The sequence below is a fragment of the Euprymna scolopes genome, chromosome 9, assembly GCF_053919585.1.
Source record: "Euprymna scolopes isolate OS-2025 chromosome 9, ASM5391958v1, whole genome shotgun sequence".
Classification (NCBI taxonomy): Eukaryota; Metazoa; Mollusca; class Cephalopoda; order Sepiida; family Sepiolidae; genus Euprymna; species Euprymna scolopes.
The window spans coordinates 153187983-153200728 of record NC_136490.1 but is presented as its reverse complement, the minus strand read 5'-3'; the positions used below and the strand labels follow the sequence as shown (position 1 = coordinate 153200728).

The 12746-nt window shown below is 32.3% G+C and overlaps 1 protein-coding gene across 1 annotated transcript in view; it reads left to right on the top strand.

The window, feature by feature from the left end:
- Window positions 1-8676, top strand: part of LOC145284938 (cilia- and flagella-associated protein 20) — a 36155-nt gene extending 27479 nt beyond the window's left edge. Inside the window, exon 5 of the mRNA XM_080134035.1 lies at window positions 8252-8676. Within this exon, the coding sequence (XP_079990161.1) occupies window positions 8252-8365 (114 nt within the window). The 3' untranslated portion in view covers window positions 8366-8676. The remainder of the gene's footprint in view (window positions 1-8251) is intronic.
- Window positions 8677-12746: the final 4070 nt, after the last annotated feature.

Sequence of the window (12746 nt, the reverse complement as noted above, 5' to 3'; positions counted from 1 at the left end):
TGTTGTTTATTTTTATTTCAAATCGATTTTGTTTTTTTTTTATTGAAAATCTGGTTATAAATAAAAATTCTTACATGTTTAGTTAGAGCTATTTTGTTATCAATCGTACAAATATTTTTAAAAATTATGTAGTAGTAAATTTTAAAATATTTTAAAAGTGAAAATGTGAACTATCGATATTTTGATTCACGTGTACGAATGGTACACACGCTTATAATTTTCGTCCCTTAAAAAATGTTTTCAGTGAATTATTATCGAATGGAAACTAATCTACCCGATTATTAAAAATAAAATAAAAAAAATAATCAATATTTAAATATTTGTAGGAGGTGCTCAGTTAAAAAATAAAAATGGTAGGAAAAGACATGAAATGTAATTAAAAATCAAAATAACATTTAATTCAAAATTTGTAACAATTTGTCAGCTTTAGCAAAAACTTCTTTCTTTTTTTATATTTAAATAGAATTTAAATACTTGATATTTTTCCAAGCATCATGTTTTCTGTTAGAGGGACGTCACTTTTTTAAATAACATTTATTTTTGTCTGTCATAATTCTTGTAAAGTTTCACAATGGATATCAAACACCCTCTTAAAAAAAAAACAAAAAAAACTCACTTAATTCTATGTCTAATCCTAAGTATGAGTGGCAAGCCTACTCCTAAAACCTTTAGCCTTAACAATAATGCTAAGTATAAATGGCAGAGCTCCCCACTAAACAAACTTCCTCTGTGAGCTCATATAAGCGTAAAAAAAACCCCATAAAAAACGTTTAAAGAAAGTGCACATGATTAATCTCCCATAAAAAATTAAATTGGTCAACTGTCCTAAAATGCTAGGATCATCTTGAAATGGTGAATTATCTTACATTTATGTGAAACCAATCTCCACTCTAAATTCTAAAATTGTTTTTGTTTTGTTTCTATCAAGTCTTCAGGATGTTCAAACATAATTTTCCTTAGCCCTATCATTAACCCAAAGTCAGAGTGGCAACCTCCCCACCTTCTCATAATTGCACAAAGACCCTCTTAAAACCACGCATAATCGCCTTTTAGAAAAAAAAAAAAACACCCAGGATTTATCTATCATAGGAAAAAGGGGGGGGGGTAACTGCCCTAGAATGCTCGAATGATTCAAAATGGGAAATCATTTTACATTAAATTCTAAAATAATTTTTGTTTATCTTTTAAAGTTTTTCACATGAAATTGTCTATAAAGATAGAATCACATATTTTGGAGAGGTGGTCACATGGGGGAGGGGTAGCAGAAGGTATTAATCTACAATAATACCAAAGAAATATTGCAATATATTCATTTTTAACCAATCCTAGATTTTGATTTCAGTTTTTGGCACATAAAATGCATTACAACTAAACTTTGAGTTCTCTAACTTCTTTTCTTTTAATGAATACATGGCATTTTTAAGCAATCGCAGCATATTTATGTGCATTTACTGCAGATTATTTGGAAACCATTCATTTCTGGAGATTTTCAATAGCATATTCAGATTCCTTACACAAAAATACACTTATATGGCAAATTTCATTGCTTAGTCTTGTGTTTTAACAAAGATATAGCATTTTTACTGAAAAAGTAGTGCAAAAAATGTGACAAAACGCATATGGTCTTAAAGAGGGGAAAATATCCAAACATGCAGGGCATAAAAATAGTCATAACTTTCTTGATTTTAATTGGATTAAAAAAAATTTAAAAAGATTCTTTCTTAGCTTATCAAGCTCTTTCTATATATATACCAATATTGAAATATTTTAAGCCATTTAAATTTTTTCATGTGTATTGCTAGTTAGACAAGATCCCAAATACTATCCCTTAAATGAGTTTGGGATGTTTCCTTTATTCTTTATGTCAAGAATTGAAAATAAATTGTTGGATGAGAATTGATAATTTGGATTATTTGGACTAATGTTCTCATCCTGAGGTTTATACTTATGAAGACCTGTGATACAATCAATGTAATGGATGCACATAATAATCAGTGCAAGATGACAGTATTCTGAAGGTTGAAGGTTCAATCTCAGTGTGAACGGTGCTAAGAATACAATTGAGACTTCTACTTAGTCATTGCTGACAGAACAAGTGCAAACTACTTCTGGGATTAAAGAAGGAGTTCTATTCCAAATTCTGTACAAATTCTTAAGTTTGGCAAGTCACATCTGTTAAAGGTGATAACGGCCAAAATATGAGAGTAACATCCAAGATGAAAGCAGTAGGCCAAATAATGCAAATTATTGTTGTTCCTTGAAAAAATTGATGAAATGACAATTTCTTTCATTTTTCTATGCATATTTCTCATATATATATATATATATATATATATATGTATGTCAATCTAATTAAGTTTTCTTCTTAATATGTAAAAATTCATATTTGTTTTTAATTTATTACTTTCTTCTGCTGATCGTTGTAGCATGTTAAGAACATAAAATTATCATTCGATTACTTCCTTTCAGAAGTGAAAGTTAACTCTAAATTTGTTTAGACATAGTTGTTTCCCTTTGTTTTTATTAAAAATCTGATTTTTTAAAAGCGGTTTCAATAACTTTAACATGTTTATTTTTGGGGTACTTGAAAACCTAATTCATCCAAAATTTCTTTTGAAAGTAGATTAACATAACATCAGTTCATAGTCTATTCATCATCATCATCTTCAATTCAACATCCCTTTGCATACTTGCATGTATTGAAATATTCATATTTATAATTTTATTTCTTAAAAGAAGTACTTATAAGTATTTATTTCGGGTCATATTAAATTTAATAACAGGAATTTTCTTTTGCATTAGAATTAATGTTGTCATGTGACTTGAACACGTGACTACAGTTCACATATATTTAAGGAAAGCAAAACTGGTTGGAATCAGTTGAAGCTGCAAGTTTGAATGTAAACATTTAGTGGTTATTTGTCAACTCACCTGTTGTTGCTACTCGACATGGACTTTTATTATTGTACCTAACAGAATAAATCTATTCTAGATTTTATATTTGTGTATTGTTTTGCACTTGATGATATAACAAAAATTGGCATAAAAAAGGTTTAAGAATATTGATCCAGACAAGGTATTAAGCCACTTGATGTAAAGAACTAAAATAAATGAAAGAGTATTATTGCGAAGACAAGAGATGCCTATTTAACTTAGTCTTGAAAAAACCAAGTCTATACGTAGGAGGAAAACAGTCAGCAGGAAGAGAGTTCCACAGCTTGCAATTCTTGGAGAGAAGTTATTGAAATAAGAAGTTGTATTAGAATGGGGAGACACGATTAGCATGTGCCTGCTATAATAAAACAATGGCACCCAAACCTCAGTATATTTTTCATATAGTGATGCTAATTCAAATGTTGTGGCATTGTCTCTCATTTCCAAATACTTTTCTCATTGGATTAGCAACAACATTTCTAATATTGTTAAAATGAAACCAAAAATGGTATGATAGCATTGATTTGTGATGCGATTGTTGTATTGCGATACAATATTTAAAGAGAGCAAATCTTGTTGGAATTAATTGAAACTGTGAGTTAGAATGCAAATTTTTAGTAGCTTATTTGTAAACTTATTTTCCAGTTACTACCTGATGTGGAATTCAATTATTGTACCTAACAGAAAAATCTATTCTATATTTTATAACTGTTTTCCACTCAACACTATAATTAACATACCAGTTTCTAATCTTTCATTATTTATAAAATTATTATTTACACACAAAAAAAAATTCTACAGTAATTATGCGATTTAAGTTTATACTTTTCATAATATGTCTGATCGGGTTACAGATGATGATGGTGGTGGTGGTGGTGGTGGTTGTTGGGTAAGGACAGCTAGTATTATATATAAGGAAGTACAGTTGAAGTGTCGTTGTTAAAATAAGAATTATATTAGATAAGTTATAATACTGCTGCATTTTTATTTGTGTGGTTCAATACCTTTAAATAAACTGTTTAGTCTACACGATTAGGAAAACACAAACAAAGAAACTGAGACTAACTTTGATACAGTAAAATGTGTAACAGAAAGAGAGGCCTCCTGTTGTCGTGGATGTCACACTAACCACTTGGCTAATTGATCTGATTGTTATTGTTAAACTATCATTTTGAATGAATCTGATGATTTTTTTTTTTTTTGTTGGCATTCATTTCCCTAATATCTTTCTAGTTAGAATTCTTTCTAGAAAGACAGCAAGTACTTACATGTGGGCCGAAGTAAAGGGTATAAACATCCCTAAGTTAAAGTATTTCTGTTGAATGAACTGGATTTGAACTTGGCAAACTCAAGTTGTAAGTCCACGTCGTTAACCTCTGAATCACCGTCATTTCCCAAATGAATCTGACGCTCAGTGAAAGCAGGTTTATACAAATGTTTCGTAAGCTTTGTAAGGTCTACTATATAACAGATAAGTAAATGCAATTGATTAGTTTATACAGATTTGATATTTAATAAAGAAAATTTAGTGCTTGTTTAGAATTCATTGAAAAAAAAAAGAAGAAAAATCTGTATGATGTACATACCTGTGATGGAAAGAAAATATTGTAGACCAAATTGATCAGGTAGTTTTATTTTTCAATAATAAAAATCAAATTTTAATAGCTAAACTAGGAGCAACAATCTCACAACTTTATCTTGAAAACAGTCTGAAGGAACAAGGGGGATAACTCCAAATCAAGATTTTAGAAAGCTATTCTTAACATAGGAAGGGGGGTTATGAGAAAACTCAAATTTGCTTAAAAATGATTTTCTTTATAAAAATAAAACTACTTTATCTAGTTATGATTTTTTTTTGTGTGTGTACAATATTTTTGTTTCTGTCACAGAAACATCCAAATTTTTCTTCGTTTTTGTCTTAACATGGAGCAGGGGTTTGGACAATTTCTATTCGTAATTAAGTTATTTAACTGCGATATATTAATTTTTCTTGAAAATGAAATAACTCGTCTTAAAATTGAATAAAAATGAGGAATTTTCAGTTTTCTTTATTGACTATGTGATCTTTCTACTCCTGGTTATTTCAAAAGTCTTTTAACATGATAATGAAAGAGTTTGGTTATATGAATGGATGTACAGCGTCGCCATCATCTTAGGAAGAGGATAATGAGAATGCCATTTGAGCCAAAAAGACAGCAGGCAATTAAGATGATGAACAGATTTTTAGTGTTTGGCTGTCATTGTCAGCTATTCTTTTTTGAACAATAAATGAGCAAAGAATCTGGTCATTATCTTTGTCTCATCATCAGTGTTATTTTTTTTTTACCTTTCTTCAGATCAAACCTCTGCCCTCCTTTAAGTGTATTACATTCGATTGGGATTGCTTTATGGCACATCAACCATTTTGTGGATTATTTTGTGCAATCCAATGTATTTATAAAATTGTCATTTGATAAGTTCTGGAAAATTATTTAATTGTACCTTTTTGGTTTCTCCTATAGTAGCTGAAAGTGATTTTTTTTTTAGTTTCAAATTAGTGAGGTTGACACATTTTGAACAACATGCTGAGATGTGAGGCAATATTTCTAATATCTATATATAGTGTCTAAGCATGTCTTTTTTTTTTTTTTTTTTTTTTTACTCGCATTCACCCCTAACAAAGCATGTCGCCACTTGGGCATAAGGGGCTACCATACCGAGGAAAGATTAACAAAATGTTGGTTTATGTTACATTTGAACTTCTGCATATCAGTACAGTCAAGGAAGCAGGTAGAAAGAAGGGAATTCAAAAGTTTAGCTGTTTGAGGGAAGAAACTGTTAGAGTAGAAAGTTTTTTGCCATTTAGGGACCTCAACAATGAAGGAGTGAGATTTTATTGCTAAGCACGTTTCTCAGGGATATGTACGTCAAGGGGGCACAAGTGCAACAAGTTCATCAGAGCACATTCCATTAAAATATTTGTAAAACAGGCACAGAGATTTAACATTGCAGTGATAGGGCAGGAGTTGGCGTTTAGTTGACAAAGTGAGACCTGTTAGATTGAAGAATCTTTTTTGGACCCTATCTAAGAGGGAGAGGCTAGTGGTAGATGCACCAGCCCAAATGTGGCAACAATACTCCATGCCTGGGTTAATGGTGACCTTTTAGAGGTACAGAATACTCTCATGTATAAGTAATTGTCTAGCTTGATAGAGGGAACCCACCCTCTTTTCAGCAGCTTTTGTAATATCCTCAATGTATTTGTTCCAGTTCATATTGCCCGTGAATGTTAGGTTGAGGAGTTTGAAGAGAGAATTCTCAGATAGTGTTATTTGTCATGGATATCAGTAGTTGTAGAGGTAACTTGTAATTGTTAAAGGAGAGCAACATAGTCTTACTAGCATTAAATGTTACGATCCATTTGCAACCCCATTCTACTACTGTCTGAAGGTTATTTTTTGAATTTTGGTTTCCTATCTCAATCGCTGTCAGGCTAGATGACTAGCTTGAGAAAATGTTTTTCATTTTTCTCAATTCATTGGTCATTTCTTGTACCATTTTTATTGCTTGTAATTCAACTGTGTAGATGAAAGAATTATTTGACCATCTACTTCGTTTACAGGTATTAGATATATTAGAAATTTCTGTGAAAATAAGTTGCAGAAGCAGAATTTTATGAAATTCTGTATTAATTCCTGGGTTTGACATAAAGATTCCCCGAATTTGAAAAGATGCGCTTGAAAGAAGTCGTGTGTTATATCAGCCAGAACTTTGTGAAGATAATAACAAAGCTGAGAATAATGGTCCAAATAATACACATAATGTGAATTCTAAAACTTCATCTTGAAAGTCTTGCAACATAAATTGTTTTGAGTATTGTTAAAATTGAAACAAATCATCTAAAACAAAACTGGACTCTGAGTAGGTGACCGTAACTTACGGTTTTGTCATTGTTAAAACTAATCAAATCGATTGTAATCATTTATCTATTGATACAGTTAAGAAAGGCATGAATTCGTAATTTCCAATAAATTAAGCATAAATAAAAATTTTGTTTGATTAATTGTAAGCACTAAATAGCCACAAATATATATGAAAAGTATGCCTCAATAATTTGTTCTCTTTGCCATGCCGTCTTTACCATTGGCTGTTGGTAACCATGCGCTTCCAAACAATATTTAGTCAAGTTTTCCTTGAAGATTGTTCTCCAGGTCCTCAACTGTCCACCAACTTGCTTGCATCACCCAAACACAATGTTATTCAAAACAAATACACTTTTTACCATCAATCATTCACAATGAAACCTATTTCAATCAATTCTAATAAATATTGGAATAACAGCAAGAAATACAATCATATATCAAATCTCAGTATGTTGTTAAAAAATTTGTTGACTTCACAAATTTGAAACTAAACAAAATATCTGATACTATTAACAAAGCACAAAACTAAAATTACTTCCATCTACAAAAGGTACAATTAAATAACTTTCCAGAACTTATCAAATGACAGTTTTATAAATACATTGGATTGTCCAAAATAGCCCACAAAATGGTTGATGTGCCATAAAACAATCCCAATCTGATGTAATAAACGTTAAGAAGGCCTGAGGTTTGATCTGTAGAAAGATAAAAATATAAGTTAGTAACCATGTGTCTCTAAACAAAATTATTGCTGACAATTTTTCAAGGCAGTTGAACTGGTATTTTTTTCTTCTTGAAAAAGAGTTACCTTAGCAAAGTTTTAGAATCTACCTGTTGCTACTATGTTACCTGTAACTGAAAAAGAGATGGATGTCTCTTTTTCGCAAGGGGTGTTAGTGAAAGTGATGCAACTGAAAGAAAGTGATTTGCACTCTACAGTTCTCACTTGTAACCATAACAACACTGCATCTTCCAAGATAAGAAAGACGCATGATGAATAAGCATGTCAACTAATTTGCATCTAATATTTATCTTCCTTCCCTGGGTCGGAAAATTGGATTGAAGAGCCAGTGCCCTAGAAGTACAGTTTGGCCTACAAAAAAATGCCTGGGCATCTCTGTTGGCATTGTCCAGTAGGGGTGCTTCAGGTGATTAGCAATAAAATAACCATTTCTTAAAGGGAGAAGGCAAAGCTTGAGAGGGTGGACTTTCTAGAATTATACAGGGCCAAAGCCATACCTCGGTCAACAGGGAAAAAGCCATTTCAACAATGGCCTAGATACTCTGGTGACTTTGGTATTGAGGGCAAATTCACACTTGATCAACTTTTCATCATTTGTCCATCATTTACTAACTGCGTCATCTTTTATAACTTCATCATTTTTGACTTGATTCTTTCTTTCTCTTTTTCACAGATTCATGCCAATTGCCGTATCCGGCGTGTCTATTTCTCTGACCGATTATATTCTGAAGATGAACTGCCTGGAGAGTTTAAATTGTATATTCCACAGAGTAATATAAAGGCTTGAAAACGGTTCAGAAACAATGAAAATGAAACTTCAATCTGACATTTGAAAGATCAAGTTATCTTTACATTTTTATGTTAGTCGTCGTATATTGCAACAATGTTTTAGTCCTAAAATTTGACTAAAGATGCCTTAAAATAACGGAGAGAGAGCAAGAAATAAAAACAAGTAAATCACGTTCAAGCATTTAGTATTTTTTTTTTAACATTTCTCCATCTTTTTTATTATTCACAGTAAATAACCATTTTTGTTAATATTTCATCCTTTATTTTATATTTTAATCTCTATAAAAAAATAAAATTGTTACCACTTCACATCTGTGTGTTTCGCCTGTGCTGACAGCCATTTTTTTTTTATTTATTATTGAAAAATTATGTAAAACATTAAAATAAATATTCTATTTAAAACAATCATTTAATTATTAAATAAGATGTGTATTTCCAATTCTTCATATGTCCCCCATTTTAATGTTTTGTTTTATTATATTTCCAGTTGAACAAAAATAAAATCAAATTTGACACCTTGTTTAAGCACTTGAACTGTTGAACAATAATTTCTTACTTAAAAATTCATAGCACATTCTTATATATGGAAAGATTGAAATTTTTGGAAGCTATTTACATTGAATAATTTTATAAATAGATTAAAATATTACCATAAAAATTTTTACAATTTGGTTCAATTAATAATTTAGTAAACAAATATTATAATAATTAAGTTTAACTTTCAAAATCCTATTTAAAAAAAATGGTGAAAAAAAGTGAAAGCAAAAATGACATCATTTAAATAAAATTCTGGAAACTTCTTTAAATGTTTCTTTTGAAATGTTTTCAATTTTATTCATTTTGTAAAATCATCAAAATGTCTTTTACTTTTATTATTTTGAAATGTGATTATAAGTGTCGACCGTTATTCACAACAAAAGAACAAAAAAACTTCATTAAAATTTAATTTCATTAAATGTATTTTGAAGACAATATTTGATTTAATATTTCAGTATAGGAAATTTGTCTTAGGTTTTACACATAGAGGTAATAATTTGACAAATGTTGGTTTTAAACTTTATCATATTTTCCATTAGAATTTGGTTCATGGTTGTATTAATTTGTATAAATAGACAAAAAAAGAAAAAATTATTTCAGTATATCAGATGAAATTTAACTTTGCAAAATTTGAACTGCATCAATATAAGACACCAAATCTGTTTAATTGGTCCGAAATAGTAACCCCTTACATCCAAATGGCACTGTTTGGAGTGAGATATTTTAATACGTTTGTTGAAAAAACAATGCAGGTAACTTGATTATGTAGTAGAGCTGACATCTATTCAATGTAGCTGCCTTTAGCCTCAATCACCGCCTCAATATGGGTCCAGAACTGGGAGCATGCCTTTTCTACAAGCGCTGGCAGGAGCTCAGCAAATATTGGGTCGAAGGCAGTAATCAGGATGGCTTTGGTGTTGTGGAAGGTCGTGTTGGTGATGTTCTTGACGTATGACCAAATGAAGTAGTCCAGCGGGTACAGGTTGGGGAAGGGGGGGGGGGCAGTGAGAGAAGAGTATAAAGTTGTAGCACACCTGAAACCAATCCTGGTTCTCTTGTAAGTTGATGCCACACTCAGTGGTCTGCCAGCGATCACCTGATTGCACCAGTGAATCATCAAACCCTTCAGCACATCCAGATCCACTTTGGTGTCGGCTTTTAAGCTGACTTTGAAGATATGATGTGGCCCTTACTTGAAACCATACCAAAGACCATAACTGTGGCCGGAAACTTTGTTGAGCTGTCTACTCAAGTGTTGAACTGTCAGTGCCAATACCAAGCAAAAAAAAAAAAATGGAAATTGCTCCAGGAAAGAGCATTTCAACAAGGCCTGCAGCAACACCAGGGAATAGCAGAGATGCTGCTGAACATGTCCCCCATCACAGCAAGTCTCCATCCCTAGGTCATTCAGGGGTCCAAATAATGCCAACCTCTAGTCTTCCAGTAGCTGATTCAATTTCTGAAATGGTTGCTTCCTCTTCAGCTTCTTATACAGATACTGCTACCAGTCATAGAGAGCAAAGCAAAGACGAATTGATACTTTCTAAGCATGCTAAACCAAAAGACAACATTTTTGACATTTTTGAGTGAAAAATGGCTGGTACTGCATTAGTTTGCTTCCAAGAATTTATGTTAATCTTAATATTATTGTATGGATCATTAGTTGTTTCTGATGAAAAATTGCTTCTGGGATTTAAAAACAAACATACACACACACATACACATATATATAGAATAAGTTAAGGAAGAGAAGATGTGTCCCTTAATCGGGGGTCATGGGGGTACTGCATTATTTCATGCAACATGTCTTGGACAAGAATAGCCTGGTGGCACCATCCCTCTTCAGGTAAAAACATTGTTTGTGAAAAAAGATTGTTGCAAATTATCATTATCATCATCATATGAATCCAAAGATTCTATTGATATTGGTTTCCTCAATATTTTTCTAGTCAGAATTCTTTCTAGAAACATGTTGGGGATTATGAGAGGGACCAAGTGAAGGTTGCCAACATCCTAAATGAAAGTACTTTTTGTGAAACAAACTAGATTTGGAATACCCAGGTCATTAGTCAGTGTCATTAATCACAAGACTACCATTACTTGAAAATAAATAGGGGATGCCCATGCATTAGCTAGACAGTTTTACAGTTCGAGTCTCCAGTTTGACAATCTAATGTGAGAATCTTGATTCAAGATGAGAAAACAAAAAAAGAAAAAGATCTGAATCGATTCAGCGATGTGAGGCTGCCCTGTCAATGATGCAATCCAAATAAAGACTTTTTCAAACAATAAAAAAGTTATATCTTAAGATCTTATATGTGACACGCACACACGCACACACACACACACACACACATATGTAAGTACCGCCACTGGACGATCTGTAAAAAATGAAACATCCAGTGCAGTAGCAAATCCTGGGAACATCAACCTGAAAGAAGAGTTGGAAATGACTTATACACTATACATTATGACCACATAATCCCTACAGCCACCTACCTTGAAAATGCTGGTGTGAATCCTGACATAATTATATGGAATAAGTCAGAGAGAGAGTGGCAACCTTGGTTGAAGTGAGTGTCCCTAATGATGAAGGTCTGAACAGAGGTGAAAGGGAGAAACAGACCAAATATCAAGGTCTCATGTATGATATGAAAAGAAACTGGAATCTTAGGAAGATATCCATCATACCAGTTATTATAGGTGCTATGGGGCTTATGAAGAAGAACCTGGTCCTATCTGATTAATATTCCTGGTGAACCAAGTCTCTTGGTCTTACTGGATTCCAGGACAAGAATTTATCTAGTCTGGTGGAATATCCAGCTTTGTGCTATTACGTGAGGTAATATCATTTGGAGAAGGTGCACTATTCCTCGTAAAAGCTAATGTGGGTTAGCCATAGTGAGGAGATCTTATTTGGGCAGCGAATACTATGTGATTTTGAATATTTGGTTAGGGTTTACTTCTATGGAAGAAGTATCCTCATGCCAGGTTGTTCTTACAAACCCGTGTACAGAGAGACCTTAGACACTCGAGGATAGTGTCTAGTAGGCATTCAAGTTCTCTCAATTTTTTTTTTTTACTAACTCAGTGTTTGAGAGATAAAGAAGTTTAATGGAACATTTGAATATTTATGTATCTCATATAGACTTCAAGTGTTTGCCCCAGGTTGTGGGATCCTTGATTTCTGAGAACTTCGACTGAAGTAAAATAAACAGAGAATAGATAGGGTTAGGAGAGAACTTAATTGATTTTCTAGCCCTTTTGTTTCTCTCATTCTTGCATCCAACATGACCCAACATTCTTTCTTCGGTGTTTGATAAATCTGATTTTGGGGGGTGAAAGGTTCTCCCCTTTTTACTCTCACTTGTTCTAGCCTCAACTTTTCATCATCTGCTGCCACTATCATGTTTCTTCTCCTTTTATCCTTTTTCTATTTCTTTATCTTTTATCTTTCCTGCCTTTATTTTTCCTTTCAATCTTTTTCATGCTTGCTTACTTAATGTCTCCTCTCGACTATCAGTTTGCCCATCAAGATCCTTCAACATTAAGTTTTTATGTTGTCCAGTTCAATAAATATTTACCTTGGTCAACAAAATATAGATCACCTGACATTGTTGTTTTCAAACATGTCTGTTGATTTTTGGCTCCATGTTATTCTTATCTCCCCTCTTCTTCATGGTCAGTGACTTTATCTTCATCACAATACCAGAATCATGCCATGAATAATCTACTTAAAACCGCAATTGACAATATATACATAATGTGGGGAGTTGAGGAATAAAACTTTTATATACAATAAACAAGTGAAATACAGGGTGGAATGATGAAATTCTCACACT